Source organism: Takifugu flavidus, unplaced genomic scaffold (assembly GCF_003711565.1).
Source record: "Takifugu flavidus isolate HTHZ2018 unplaced genomic scaffold, ASM371156v2 ctg317, whole genome shotgun sequence".
NCBI classification, from domain to species: Eukaryota; Metazoa; Chordata; class Actinopteri; order Tetraodontiformes; family Tetraodontidae; genus Takifugu; species Takifugu flavidus.
Genome location: NW_026621950.1, coordinates 1 through 15552, shown reverse-complemented (window position 1 = coordinate 15552; position 15552 = coordinate 1). Strand labels below are relative to the sequence as shown.

Sequence of the window (15552 nt, the reverse complement as noted above, 5' to 3'; positions counted from 1 at the left end):
CGGTCCATTTTCACCCCGTTCTTGTCGCACAAACAGACAAGGCTGGAAAAGACAGTGACGGAAAAGTTCTGCCGGTCGATGGTGTATAAGATCCTGGAGGGGGTCCAGACCCGAGAGAGATCCAGCTCCCTCGTAGAGTTTTTAATGGGAAGCCCCGAGGTGAGGTGGTCAACAAGTTCTCTTGGCTCAGCAGAATTTCTTCTATTCCCACTCTTCACCTTCATCCCTCACAGGAGGAGCGAGAAAGACAAGACAGTGGGGAAATGGACCCGGCCGACCAAAGCCTGGGCCGCGACTTCGCCCATGACCAGACATTTACGGATTTCACCCCATTTGAGGAGGAAGCCTATTCCGCAGCGTTTGGATCCTTCTCTGGTTCCACATCTCCAATGTGAAATGTATTTTTTCCTGTTGCGAAGGTGCTGGAAACAAAGAGTAACACTTGATTAGATCAATAAATTATTCAATGTCACTCATTCAACCGATAAAGCAGAACCGTGTCAAATTCATTGTGCACCGACTGATATATTTAATGTATTTTTAATTTATTTTGAACATTGTCAGACCAGTAAGGTCCAGTTCTGCACCAGCATTAGCTTCGTCCTGAGCTCCCGGTCGGACTGAGGCCCGAATGGACTGGATCCACCGTATTGGCCCGAATATAAGACGACCCTGATTATAAGACGACCCCCTCTTTTTCAGTCTTATTTCAATGCAAAAAACAGCGTCTTATATTCGGGCCAATACGGTATTAATAATGACATTTAGTTAAAGGTAAATTGAGCAAATTGGCTATTTCAGAAGTGTGTATCAAACTGGTCGCCCTTCACATTTTTCAGTACCCAGGAAGTAAGTCTCGGTTTCAAAAAGGTTGGTGACCCCTGCACTCGTCATTTTAAAATTTTTAAATGAACATTCGATCAGTCTGGCCCTCGGCTTGGAGCTACATTTTTTATTTGGCCCTCCGTCCATTTGACTTTGACACCCCTGATTTAAATGAATCAATATGTTTCCATCAGTGGTTAAAAATCCGATGAATGTGATCATCAAAATGCACAAATTCTGCCTTAAATCAGTATCAGCTGTCTTTGTTCATTTAAATATATCGAGCAGTGATCCAGGATTAAACGTTGCTGTTGTCCAAGATTACTGACTGATCCATGATGTAACAGATTTCTATTATATCGATTAACGTGAATGTTTGCATTGAAATTTGACAAAAATCTGCAGAATGTAAACTGTATAAAAGTTCACTTTCACAGAAACAGTTGCAGTCTCATTATGGGCTGTAACTGTAGGAGCTCCAGCTTATGTCATTAGAATCTACATGATTCAGTTTATTCATGCTTTTAATGCTCTTTTGACTGAATTTTACCAGATAAAAATGTACCTTTTCTGCCCCCAATACAAGAGTTCCTCTGTGTTCTAAGAGTTTAAAGAAATGCATTTAAAAAACTTAAAAGGAGGCCAGATTTCCTACAAAAGCCTGGTTTGACCAGCAAGTCTGGCTCATTTACAGTTATTGATGAGCTCTTTTTCTGTGATATCTGTCATTTAAGTGCAAACACAGCTTACAAGCAACAAACCTCTCGTCCTGCACCGGCTTATCTGCCGTATGTTCGTATTTTGGGTTCTTTCAGGGCGGTTGGACAAGATCTACACCGTATGTAAAGTGTGTGTGGGTCAAAATACCTTCCAAGTTTGTGAGACCACATTTCTCAATAACTCAACTCTTGTCAGGAGTTGGGACAAAGCGACCCACTCCTGAGAGCTTGTGGGCGATGCTGCAGCGACCCTGCAATCCCTACACTCTCTGGTGAAACCAAATCAAAGGTTTTAGACACTGCTGGATGCTGGAAGGGTGGCTATAGTCTGGGCGCATAGTTCCCCTGACTGCACATTTCTCCAACAATGATTGGCAGCTGGTGTCACTTGTTCTCCAGATGAGAAAAGGAAAGAGAGCCCCCCCACAGTGTGTTTGATTGCCCCACTGCAAGCTCAGTGCTGCCATAAAACATTGGTTTCTGTGGTTGGACTGACCTGCTGCCCCTTTAAGAGGGAGGCAGGTTTGGGCTTCTGGCTGGAATGAAGCCACCTAAGAAGAGAACGATTGCAGGCTTTCGGTACCAAGGTTTAACAGGGTGCTCACTTCACACTTGGGCTTTTCTCTTTTTTGGGATGGGTTTTCTCAGTAGAGAAGGGGCATGGCACACTGCAGCAGCTTTCTTTTGGGGTTTTCTAGTTTTCCTTCTGATCTTTAAAAGACAGGAAGAACCATTTTTGATTGGTCTGAATGTTTGGGCGGTTTTGTGGCCAGCCTAAAATAAAACAAGACAAATCTACAACTGGTACTTCCTTTCTAGTCATTGATGACCATCCTCATGGGGCAGATTTCCACAACCAATTTAATACTGCAAATCTATCCTGTGTGGTCTTTTTCCAAAAACTGTAACACTACGTTTATAACAAAGATCAAACATGTAAACAGTTATTGTCTAACTAGTTACCCCTGGGAAAGTACTGGATCATCTCTGACTGACCTGAGAGTCTCCAGCTTACAGAGAGGATCCTGGAGAAAACCACAGAGCAGCTTCACTCCTGGATCCTTTAGCTGGTTGTAGCTCAGCTCCAGAACCCTCAGATGGGAGGGATTGGACCTCAGCGCCGAGGCCAGAGAGTCACAGCTGATCTCTGATAAACTGCAGTCACTCAGTCTGGATAAGGAATCATGGCAAGAAATGATCTCTTATTGGAGGAGGAAAAGTCATATTACACTTGCTCAAAATCATTATTTCATTTTATTTCATTATTTAATCAGGGCCCTTGGAGTCAGGAGAGCTCTGGCCCCCCACTGATAAACTGGGATATTACAGCAACAACATAGTTAAAAAGTATCTATAAAATTGACTTTCAATGGCTCATTTAAATTCATACTACACTTCTCTTCTCCAAAAGTCAATGGAGTTTATCTTGAAGCCTTTTTGTTTAGTTGTTATGTCGAAGATAAAAGAAAGCTGACCTGAGAGTCTCCAGCTTACAGAGAGGATCCTGCAGAAAACCACAGAGCTGCTTTACTGCTGGATCCTTCAGCTGGTTACTACTCAGGTCCAGTTCTCTCAGATGGGAGGGATTGGACCTCAGCGCCGAGGCCAGAGAGTCACAGCTGATCTCTGATAAACTGCAGCTGCTCAACCTGGAAAACCAATCAATGGGGCAAATAAAAACACATTTCTAAATCTGAAAGTGAAGAGAAAAGCAGAAAATGAAAAAAGAAATTTAGGAAAGACCAACAGAGGCCTCCTGACCTGAGCGTCTCCAGTCTGCAGTTTGGATGCATCATTGCAGAAGACAGTAACTTACTGCGGCATCTGTCAGGCTTTGGGTCCAGCTTAAGCTCAGCTCCCGTAGATGAGAAGGGTTTGACGTCATTGCTGAGGCCACAACTTCCAATGACTCTTTGAAAGAAAACTATCAGACAGTCTGTTGTGTATGAAACAAAAATAGTGAGTCAAACTTTGGGATTTCTAATCAACTTATCTGAGAATCTACCTCAACACAAATGTAGCTCATTTCCTGGAAAAGCTAAATTCAACACCGTAGAGCAACAGTTTGAACGACCATCAGATCTGAAATGCAACTGAATTATTTCTAACATTTGTCCTATTTTAGAACAGCTCATAATTACTCAATATTTAAAATGATTATAGCAAATGGTTTAAAGAAACGTGCATCTTTTTATCTATCTATCGGCTCTTTGGATATTTTGCATTTCATACAATTTGTACGATCGTCCGTCAAGTCTTAATTCAGCGATCCGATCGATGACATCAGAGTCTCTGGTTGCATCGATTGCCGTCAGCTTCTGTTACATCTGCCTGTTTTCCTTCAAATCATTTTCACTGCAACTTTTTTTGCTAGTGATGAAGTTGCCACCTAACGGGTGTGGAAAGGGTCAAACAACTTTGTGGGTCACATAAAGGCTCCAAACGTAACCGCCACAAAGACCTAAAACACCCATTTAAACCAACGAGGCCGGCTGTTTTTACGTTGAACAAATGAAGCAAAATAGTCACGTGTCATTAGTTAAAATGTGTTTTTCTGTCGTTTGAATACGATGTATACAAACAAACAAAAGTTATTTAATTACATGACAGTAATTTCATTATAGTAAGTTAACTTGTGGCTCCTATTATTCCTGCCTTATGTTGGTTTGTCTGGATTGAACTTTGAACTTATATCCAGCCAGTGTTGAACATTTCTGAATGAATTGTTTATCTTTTTTAATTTATGGACGCTGCAATGGAAACAAAGAATTGAAGGAATGACCACTGGAGGGGGTATTGCTACCTGACATGATCCACTCGGTTGATTTAAACGCCGATGTCCGGCCCCAAAAATCTTTACTTACACGACCTTCCTGCAGTTCCTCACAGCTGGAATCAGGCGACGTCGTCCCTCATCTGAGGTGTTGTACTGCTGCAGGTTCAGCTCATCCAGAACCTCCTCTGACATCTGCAGCAGGTAGGCCAGAGCTGAACAGTGGAGCACTGACAGTCTCCTCTCTGATTTCTTCTCTGACTTCAGGAACTCTTGGATCTCCTGATGGACTGACTGATCCTTCATCTCCGTCAGACAGTGGAAGATGTTGATGCTTCTGTCTGGGGAGATTTCATCACTGTTCACCTCCTTCAGGTTGTTGAGGACCTTCTGGATGGTTTCTGGATGGTTCTCCGTCTGATCCAACAGTCCACCCAAGATCCTCTGATTGGACTCCAGAGAGAGACCATGAAGGAAGCGAACAAACAAGTCCAGGTGGCCATTTTTACTTTCAAGAGATTCCATTAGTGCTCTCATGAGGAAGTCATCAAGAGATGTGACTGGATCGTAATTTGTCAACAACCATGTAATCCTGGAAAAGTTGTTTGGTTTCGAATATTTTAGGAACTGATTTATAACCACTGTGTCTTTCCTGGTGTAACGGTGGAACATGTAGACGGCAGCCAGAAACTCCTGAATGCTCAGATGAACAAAGCAGTAGACTGATTTCTGGAAGATCACACTCTCTCTTTTGAAGATCTCTGTACAGACTCCTGAGTACACCGACACCTCGGAGACGTCCAGTCCACATCGCTCCAGGTCTTCAGAGTAGAACATGATGTTTCCTTTCTCCAGATGTTCAAACGCCAGCCGACCCAACTTCAGAAGGAGTTCTTTATCAGCCTCAGTCAGTTCCTCTGGTCTCTGCTTTCCTCCATACTTTTGCTTCTTCCTCTTTATCTGAACCCTCAGGAAGTGTGAGTAGAGGTCAGTCAGGGTTTGGGGCAGCTCTCCTCTCTGGTCTCTGGTCATCATGTCCTCCAGAACTATAGCAGTGATCCAGCAGAAAACTGGGATCAGACACATGATGTGGAGGCTCCTGGAGGCCTTGATGTGTGAGATGATTCTCTTGGACAGATCTTCATCACTGAACCTCCTCCTGAAGTACTCCTCCTTCTGGGAGTCAGTGAAGCCTCGTACTTCTGTGATCCTGTCAACACACGAGGGAGGAATCTGATAGGCTGCTGCAGGTCTGGAGGTGATCCAGATGAGAGCTGAGGGAAGCAGGTTCCCCTGGATGAGGTTCACCAGGAGCACCTCAACTGACGATACTTGTGAGACATCAGAGATGACCTGATGCTTGTTGAAATCCAGTGAAAATCTGCTTTCATCCAGGCCATCAAAGATGAACAGAAGTTTCCAGACAGTCAGATCTTCTGCTCTGATCTTCTGTAATGTTGGATGGAAAACATGAAGCAGTGAGAGAAGACTGTGCTGCTCATCTCTGATCAAGTTCAGCTCCCTGCATGAGAGCGGAAGCACCAGACTGATGTCTTGGTTCTCCAAACCTTCTGCCCAGTCCAGACTGAACTTCTGCACTGAGAAGGTTTTTCCAACGCCGGCGACACCGTTGGTCAGAACCACTCTGATGTGTCTCTGTTGCTCAGATAAGACTTTGAAGATGTCCTGGCACTTGATTGGAGTGTCCTGGATGTTCTTCTTGGAGGTTCTCTCAAGCTGTCTCACCTCATGTTGTGTGTCCACCTCCTCACTTTGTCCCTCAGTGATGTAGAGCTCAGTGTAGATCTTGTTCAGCAGGGTTCCACTTCCTGCTTCATTAGTTCCTTCAGTCACATGTTCACATCTTCTCTTCAGACTGATCTTATGACCTTCTATCACCTCCTGCAGATCACCTCCTGAAAATAAATAAACCAATGATTTCCATCTATCATAAATCATCAACACAACTACAAATTCATGACATCACAAGTTCAATTTTATATTGAACAGTTTTACTTTGTTTGGGCTTCATTTCAGCATCTCCAGATCTGCTTCCAGATTGTGAACAAGAGGACTCTCCTGGTGGAGCTGACTGGTCCCAGTTTGATAGGATGTGCTCCCCCCTCTCACTATGAAACACATCTCTATTAGTCATTTGATTTATAGGATCAAAAAACCTGATCAAGACTCAATATTGTTCCAGCATTTATGTCTGAATTCATCTTTCAGTTTTAAACATGATTCTTGTTTCTAATCAACAATATTCACATTAAGTATGTAACTATATGACTGTATGAGGTTTAAGTGTTAAACATCTCCAATAATAAACTCACAACCTGCTGCTGTTAATGTGACTAACAGCTGGCACACAAACACATCATCATGCTTTAGTTTTCTTACATTTTGTCTGAACTTCTGAAGTCTATTATTCTACCTATGGACCGGTCACTCTTCAGGGACACACAGCTGGGCACTGTGGACTCTGCTCTGTCCTCGTCCATCCTGAGGAAACATCAGAAATTGTGATGAGACTGATGAAGGTAAATAATCTGTTGAGGTTGTAGATAAATAATCCCAATTCACTGCATTTTTATCAAACAGGAACATTTCTAATACATTCTGAATAACAGCTGAATCAATAAAACAATGATGTATCTGTATAATTTTCATCTTTTCAGAGTTTAGGCGGCTTTTTTAACTGTTCCCTGCAGTGAGAAAAGAACTGGCACCTTTTCCAGCCCCTCATCCTGCAGCACTGAATGTGCTCTAAAGTTCTTTCCAGAGCAAACGTCTCTGCACTTGCAGCAACATGTTGTAGTCATGGATCCGTGAGGAGAACCGGATACAGGAAACACCCCCACTTTGATCCCAAAAAACCAACGGTGGTCCGGCAACGACGGGGACGCTGGTCCATCGGGCCCGACAACACTGGTTTTCCACAGGCCAACATGGTGAAAGGACTGTCTTCAGCTCAGCCAATAAATTATTTAGTGCTACATAAACATACTAGTCAGGACTGTATCGTTATTTAACAACCTAAGAGACTGGAAAAAGGGGTTTGGTTTCGAATATTTTCGGAAAGACTCCATAATCCTTTTATTCTTGATGGTGTAACAGTGGAACATGTAGACGGCAGCCAGAAACTCCTGAATGCTCAGATGAACAAACAGTAGACTGATTTCTGGAAGATCACACTCTTTATTAGAACCAGGAGCCTTATAAATAGACTTTTTAATGAATTTTCATGACATGTGGTGGAACAGTGTGGCAGAACAAGCTGCACAGACCTGCCATGTCTTACCCATCCGTATCTAAATGGAGAGCTGTAGCACTCTGCAATGATGGATATTGTTGGGAAACTTTAAAATATATGCCTATGAATTTTTGTGAGATGATGTTAACCCATGTAGGAGAAATGACCAGTTAAAAACAGAACCAATTTTCAGTTTTAAAAGATATACCACACTAAAATTAACATGGAAATTAATGGGAGCGAACACCTGACATGTTGGTGCACCGTTTCATTTTAAGCGCCTGGCTGATTTCATTTTTCACGATAATAGAGGCTAATACCTACAAAATGATGTTTTGTATGGTTGTGAAATGTTCTAAGGCAGAGTTATGTGGTTCAGAAAACCTTACTTTAAAGGTGAGCCTTGAGGTCCAATACCGAAGTTGAAAGGTTGCTCTTTGGACCTGTCGCTCTTCATGGACACACAGCTGGACACTACGGACTTTGCTCTCTCTTCCTCTTCCATCACACATTCGCTCATTTTTAAATGTGAGTCTAAATGGTTAAGCAGGAACAGTCTGCTGACACAGAAAATAAGATTAAAGAACATGATTTTCAGGCTAGGTGTGTTGGCAGCATTGGAGCCAGCCTCAGGAAAAAGGTGTGTCAATATCTCAGAAGTGATGCATCAAGTTGACACAACCCAACAGAAGTCAAGCAGCCCAACATGCTTCTCTGGCATGGAATTGCTGACAAAGCCACTCATCACAGACCAATTTTCCACATTACACCTGCGCCTGGTGCCATCATTTTGGAGGCATTTTGATATTTTTCTTGACCTCTCCAAGATCCACGCGGAAATCTGACACTACATTCTCGAGCTTCGTCTTGGCTCATTTGCACACTAACAGTGACTGGAGGTTGTGAATAGATGACACACAGCAAAGGGCTAAAAAACACCCAATTCTGCTCAGACTAATCTTATCTGACCACAGGACCAAAAATATGAAAACACGATGGGTTTAGGTTTCGTTTCGTTTTCTTGACTGCTTCATTCAAAACAGAACAAATTTCATAAATCCATAATAACAAATTCATATTCCACAAAGAACCAGTTGTTAAAACAAAAAATGGAATGCCTTGATCTCTACCTCTTTACATACTCTCCTTTTTTAAATAAAGGATTGATTGTCCCCCTGGTGGAGGGACAAAGAGAGGAGGCTAAAACTTTCGCGTTTGTGTCCCTCTTTCGGTGGATTTTTCCACTAACTGCAAATAATATTGTCGACTTATTGTGAGTATTAAAATGTGCTTCCTCAACTTCTAAGATTTTGGCTCAGGGTTAGCGGAAAACGCAGTTAGAGGAAACACGGTACAAAGTTTGATCATCCGTCACAACATTCCCGTCGACCAGCCGCAATGTGCGTCCGAAATACGCGCACGCTCATTGCGAACACGCAGGTTATTAAGCCGCATCTCGCAGCGGAACATTGATTCGAGACGACAGCAGTGAAAGAACCAAATGCTACCTGAATATTAGAGGTTTTCCATCAGGGCTCGGTCAGTCAGGATGGAGCCCGAAGTTGAGAACTGTCATTTTCGCTGTGTCAACTGTGATCTCTGCAAACAGCTCATTAGGGGAAATTTGCTTATCTGGAGGAGAAGCTTTCAAAACTTGACGGGCTGGGGGGGAATGACTGTAATTTTGGAATCAGCGTGCCAATTTTATTTTTAATCAGAACAATTAAATAAAAAAACCTCAACAGGATATTTTCAAATTGTTCCCCAGTGTAACTTCACCTGGAATTGTGGACTCCAGAATACCACCATTAAATCCATTTAATCACTTAATAGCTGTGGAATTTGAGCCATGAGAAAAATATCTCTCCATCATGATTTCCAGAATTTTTCATCAATATCTGAGATTCTTCGAAAGCTTCGCTGGTGTTGGGTTTTTATTGCTTCTACTTCATTTTCAGGCGCAGTTCTTTTATTTCAGATCAAATCAAATCATCTTTATTTGTAATGTCTGTTTAGTCAAACTTGGTGCTATGCAGAATCCCAGGGCCTGATCCCTAACAATCAACAGGAAAATCTCCCCTTTAACAGGAAGAAACCTTGAGCAGGACCAGGCTCATATGGGGGGGGGGGGGACCCTCCTGCTGATGGGGGGGTGGGTAGGGAGAGAGGAGGAGAAGGGGGAGGACAGGTAGAGGAGAGACAAGGCAGACATCATTTAAATCGTGTTAATTATAATAAGCTATCAATATAAGAGAGGAGAGCGTCAGTGGGGTCAGAGGTCAGTGTGCAGCCATGAGGTTGATTGGTTCAAGTCGATCATGAGAAACCTGAATTGTGTCAGAGGGCCACACCAACAATATCCGAAACTTAATTCTTCTCAGCTTTTTTACATTTTAAAACGCACTAAATTATATAGTTTGAATAGCTGGTTTGAAGAGCTGAGGTGGAACTTAGCAAGTTTCATGGTTCTCCACCACTTCCTCTCGCTGAGGACCTTCTCAGCTGGTGGTTTATGCTCCACCTTCCAAGTTGAGCAAGTGATACTTCTGCATTCCTGCCACCAGTGTCTCTGCAGAAAGAGTCTTCTCTACTGTTTTATATTAGATTATATAAAATTAGGATTTTTGGTTGGTTGATGTCTTAGATGTTGACTAAGAGCAGGTTTTACTTTAATAACATAGAAAGATTCGATGAGAAGAGAAAATGTATTATTTTATGAACTACTTCCACTACTATTATATACACGTACTTCCATATTGTCTTAGATTGGAAGCTGCATTTATTGCATCGTTCATAGAAAGTCATATTTGTGAGGAGAAAAACTCAATAAGGTCATTTTCTTTAATGATCATTAAAAAAAGAAGGAGGCGATGAACAAACAGATTTATATAAAAATGTGTGAAAACTTATGCATGGAAACATTCTTAAAATGGTTGCATTGTGTAGAATCGGTGTAGAATCAACTTGTTGACTTCTGATTTGGACTCCAATCGAAGTGAGGTGCAACAATTGTGGATGCTGAAAGCTTCAGATCTTCATGAAGGTTTCTGTGGTTGGACTGACCTGCTGCCCCTTTAAGAGGGAGGCAGGTTTGGGCTTCTGGCTGGAATGAAGCCACCTAAGATGAGAACGATTGCAGGCTTTCGGTACCAAGGTTTAACAGGGTGCTCACTTCACACTTGGGCTTTTCTCTTTTTTGGGATGGGTTTTCTCAGTAGAGAAGGGGCATGGCACACTGCAGCAGCTTTCTTTTGGGGTTTTCTAGTTTTCCTTCTGATCTTTAAAAGACAGGAAGAACCTTTTTTGATTGGTCTGAATGTTTGGGCGGTTTTGTGGCCAGCCTAAAATAAAACAAGACAAATCTACAACTGATACTTCCTTTCTAGTCATTGATGACCATCCTCACATGGGACAGATTTCCACAACCAATTTAATACTGCAAATCTATCCTGTGTGGTCTTTTTTCCGAGAACTGTAACACTACGTTTATAACAAAGATCAAACATGTAAACAGTTATTGTCTAACTAGTTACACCTGGGAAAGTACTGGATCATCTCTGACTGACCTGAGAGTCTCCAGCTTACAGAGAGGATCCTGGAGAAAACCACAGAGCAGCTTCACTGCTGGATCCGTCAGCTGGTTCCAACTCAGGTCCAGTTCTCTCAAATGGGAGGGATTGGACCTCAGCGCTGAGGCCAGAGAGTCACAGCTGATCTCTGATAAACTGCAGCACCACAGCCTGGAAAAGCAATAAATGGGGCAAATAAAAACACATTTCTAAATCTGAAAGTGAAGAGAAAAGCAGAAAATGTAAAGAAATTTAGAAAAGACCAACAGAGGCCTCCTGACCTGAGCGTCTCCAGTCTGCAGTTTGGATGCATCATTGCAGAACACAGTAACTTTACTGCATCTGTCAGGCTTTTGTTGTTGCTTAAGCTCAGCTCCCGTAGATGAGAAGGTTTGACGTCATTGCTGAGGCCACAACTTCCCAATGACTCTTTGAAAGAAAACTATCAGACAGTCTGTTGTGTATGAAACAAAAATAGTGAGTCAAACTTTGGGATTTCTAATCAACTTATCTGAGAATCTACCTGAACACAAATGTAGCTCATTTCCTGGAAAAGCTAAATTCAACACCGTAGAGCAACAGTTTGAACGACCATCAGATCTGAAATGCAACTGAATTATTCTTAACATTTGTCTTTTTTAGAACAGCTCATAATTACTCAATATTTAAAATGATTGTGGCAAATGGTTTAAAGAAACGTGCATCTTTTTATCTTTTTATCGGCTCTTTGGATATTTTGCATTTCATCCAATTTGTACGATCGTGCGTCAAGTCTTAATTCAGCGATCCGATCGATGACATCAGAGTCTCTGGTTGCATCGATTGCCGTCAGCTTCTGTTACATCTGCCTGTTTTCCTTCAAATCATTTTCACTGCACCTTTTGTTGCTAGTGATGAAGTTGCCACCTAACGGGTGTGGAAAGGGTCAAACAACTTTGTGGGTCACATAAAGGCTCCAAACGGAACCGCCACAAAGACCTAAAACACCCATTTAAACCAACGAGGCCGGCTGTTTTTACGTTGAACAAATGAAGCAAAATAGTCACGTGTCATTAGTTAAAATGTGTTTTTCTGTTGTTTGAATACGATGTATACAAACAAACAAAACTTATTTAATTACATGACAGTAATTTCATTATAGTCAGTTAACTTGTGGCTCCTATTATTCCTGCCTTATGTTGGTTTGTCTGGATTGACCTTTGAACTTATATCCAGCCAGTGTTGAACATTTCTGAATGAATTGTTGTTTTTCTTTTTTAATTTATGGACGCTGCAATGGAAATAAAGAATTGAAGGAATGACCACTGGAGGGGGTATTGCTACCTGACATGATCGACTCGGTTGATTTAAACGCCGATGTCCGGCTCCAAAAATCTTTACTTACACGGACTTCCTGCAGTTCCTCACAGCTGGAATCAGGCGATGTCGTCCCTCATCTGAGGTGTTGTACTGCTGCAGGTTCAGCTCATCCAGAACCTCCTCTGACATCTGCAGCAGGTAGGCCAGAGCTGAACAGTGGATCTCTGACAGTCTCCTCTCTGATTTCTTCTCTGACTTCAGGAACTCTTGGATCTCCTGATGCACTGACTGATCCTTCATCTCCATCAGACAGTGGAAGATGTTGATGCTTCTGTCTGGGGAGATTTCATCACTGTTCACCTCCTTCAGGTTGTTGAGGACCTTCTGGATGGTTTCTGGATGGTTCTCCATCTGATCCAACAGTCCACCCAAGATCCTCTGATTGGACTCCAGAGAGAGACCGTGAAGGAAGCGAACAAACAAGTCCAGGTGGCCATTTTTACTTTCAAGAGATTTCATTAGTGCTCTCATGAGGAAGACATCAAGAGATGTGGCTGAATCGTAATTTAACAACCCAACAAACCGGAAAAAGTCGTTTGGTTTCAAATATTTTGGGAAAGACTCCATAATCCTTTTATTGATGGTGTAACAATGGAACATGTAGACGGCAGCCAGAAACTCCTGAATGCTCAGATGAACAAAGCAGTAGACTGATTTCTGCAAGATCACACTCTCTCTTTTGAAGATCTCTGTACAAACTCCTGAGTACACCGACGACACTCGGAGACGTCCAGTCCACATTGCTTCAGGTCTTCTGAGTAGAACATGATGTTTCCTTTCTCCAGATGTTCAAATGCCAGCCGACCCAACTTCAGAAGGAGTTCTTTGTCAGCCTCAGTCAGTTCCTCTGGTCTCTGCTCTCCTCCATACTTCTGCTTCTTCCTCTTTATCTGAACCCTCAGGAAGTGTGAGTAGAGGTCAGTCAGGGTTTGGGGCAGCTCTCCTCTCTGGTCTCTGGTCATCATGTCCTCCAGAACTATAGCAGTGATCCAGCAGAAAACTGGGATCAGACACATGATGTGGAGGCTCCTGGAGGCCTTGATGTGTGAGATGATTCTCTTGGACAGATCTTCATCACTGAACCTCCTCCTGAAGTACTCCTCCTTCTGGGAGTCAGTGAAGCCTCGTACTTCTGTGATCCTGTCAACACACGAGGGAGGAATCTGATAGGCTGCTGCAGGTCTGGAGGTGATCCAGATGAGAGCTGAGGGAAGCAGGTTCCCCTGGATGAGGTTCACCAGGAGCACGCCAACTGACGATACTTGTGTGACATCAGAGATGACCTGATGCTTGTTGAAACCCAGTGAAAACCTGCTTTCATCCAGGCCATCAAAGATGAACAGAAGTTTCCAGACAGTCAGATCTTCTGCTCTGATCTTCTGTAATGTTGGATGGAAAACATGAAGCAGTGAGAGAAGACTGTGCTGCTCATCTCTGATCAAGTTCAGCTCCCTGCATGAGAGCGGAAGCACCAGACTGATGTCTTGGTTCTCCAAACCTTCTGCCCAGTCCAGACTGAACTTCTGCACTGAGAAGGTTTTTCCAACGCCGGCGACACCGTTGGTCAGAACCACTCTGATGTGTCTCTGTTGCTCAGATAAGACTTTGAAGATGTCCTGGCACTTGATTGGAGTGTCCTGGATGTTCTTCTTGGAGGTTCTCTCAAGCTGTCTCACCTCATGTTGTGTGTCCACCTCCTCACTTTGTCCCTCAGTGATGTAGAGCTCAGTGTAGATCTTGTTCAGCAGGGTTCCACTTCCTGCTTCATGAGTTCCTTCAGTCACATCTTCACATCTTCTCTTCAGACTGATCTTATGGCCTTCTATCACCTCCTGCAGTTCACCACCCTCTAAAATAAACAATCTTTTAAATCATTTTACAATTGTCATCTACAGCAGTAACACAGATGTCCTCAACTGGAAAATATTCTGTCATGTTCCATGTCTTCCAAGAGTTTGCTTGGACTAAACAGCTGGTAAAAGCTGGATGATATTTAGAAAAACACATCAAACCTTCTCCAAACACATCATACTCAGCAGACCCATTGTCCTGTAAAGGTCACCTGCCTTCAACTCTTTAACACTTTCCAGAACTAAATGACTAAATGCTGCTAAATACTGTCTAAGCATTTAGGAAGGTCTTAAGAGGGTTTGGTTCCAGTGGAACCAAACAAGAGCTCTCTGGATCTTCTCTTGCACATTGTAAATACACAAGTTGTTCCTTTATTCTGACCCAAAAGTATCTTAGAAATACAAATGTACGAGCTTACGTGAGACGCTGTTGTTAAGGTCGGCGGTCTGCAGTTCAGTTCTCCGTTTCTTTTCACCCTCGGGACAGGAGGAATCTCCAATGGAAGCAGACCGTTTATGATACCTGTCAAAAATGGGAATAGTGGTTATACATGTCTACTGGGCGTTAGCAACGCCTAAGAAAGGCTGCGTTCACTTCTACTTTCAGTTTGCTCTGACAGTTGAAGATTGAATGAACACTGAGCAAAAAATATAAAGTTATTTACATTCTAACAAGCTTGTTTAGTTGGAGAAAAGTGTATTTGACCTAAGTGTTTAGTGGCTTTTCTTCATTGTGAATTTATGTTAAAAATAAAAGTGCCAAATCAGGAACATAAACTCATACAATAGAACAAAAGTTCTACATTTATGCTCCAAATACAGTAGTCTGGTCTCTGAAACTGATCATTAAATAGCACAGAGGTCACACGTATTCAAAAGCTTATTTCAACCATTTAGAAATGACTGATATTGTTGTCTATGGGTTTATTAGAACCAGGAGCCTTATAAATACACTTTTTAATGAATTTTCATGACATGTGGTGGAACAGTGTGGCAGAACAAGCTGCACAGACCTGCCATGTCTTACCCATCCGTATCTAAATGGAGAGCTGTAGCACTCTGCAATGATGGATATTGTTGGGAAACTTTAAAATATATGCCTATGAATTTTTGTGAGATGATGTTAACCCATGTAGGAGAAATGACCAGTTAAAAACAGAACCAATTTTCAGTTTTAAAAGATATACCACACTAAAATTAACAT

At 42.4% G+C, this 15552-nt stretch overlaps 1 protein-coding gene and 1 long non-coding RNA gene across 24 annotated transcripts in view; both read right to left on the bottom strand.

Annotated features, from left to right (window-relative positions):
* Positions 1 to 12665, bottom strand: part of LOC130520243 (NACHT, LRR and PYD domains-containing protein 12-like) — a 37780-nt gene extending 25115 nt beyond the window's left edge. For 14 of the 23 annotated variants that reach the window (XR_008948726.1, XR_008948727.1, XR_008948728.1 and 11 more), the window contains exons 1-5: positions 12463 to 12602; positions 11421 to 11593; positions 11137 to 11310; positions 7960 to 8127; positions 6718 to 6819 (exon numbers count right to left, since the gene is read on the bottom strand). Coding sequence is in view for 18 of the 23 variants with exons in the window: in XM_057023942.1 (XP_056879922.1) it covers positions 6718 to 6819; positions 7960 to 8127; positions 11137 to 11310; positions 11421 to 11455 (479 nt within the window). In the remaining 5 variants the exon portion in view is untranslated. Of the gene's footprint in view, positions 1 to 4408; positions 6234 to 6333; positions 6447 to 6717; positions 6820 to 7959; positions 8128 to 9078; positions 9941 to 11136; positions 11311 to 11420; positions 11594 to 12462 lie in introns of those variants that run through there. The other 9 variants (XM_057023947.1, XM_057023960.1, XM_057023946.1 and 6 more) reach the window with 7 other exon arrangements.
* LOC130520245 (uncharacterized) lies at positions 284 to 3034 on the bottom strand. The gene is made up of 3 exons (XR_008948732.1): positions 3020 to 3034; positions 2541 to 2714; positions 284 to 422 (listed from the first exon to the last, which is right to left on the bottom strand). It is a non-coding gene; the product is annotated as an uncharacterized LOC130520245 (long non-coding RNA).
* Positions 12666 to 15552: the final 2887 nt, after the last annotated feature.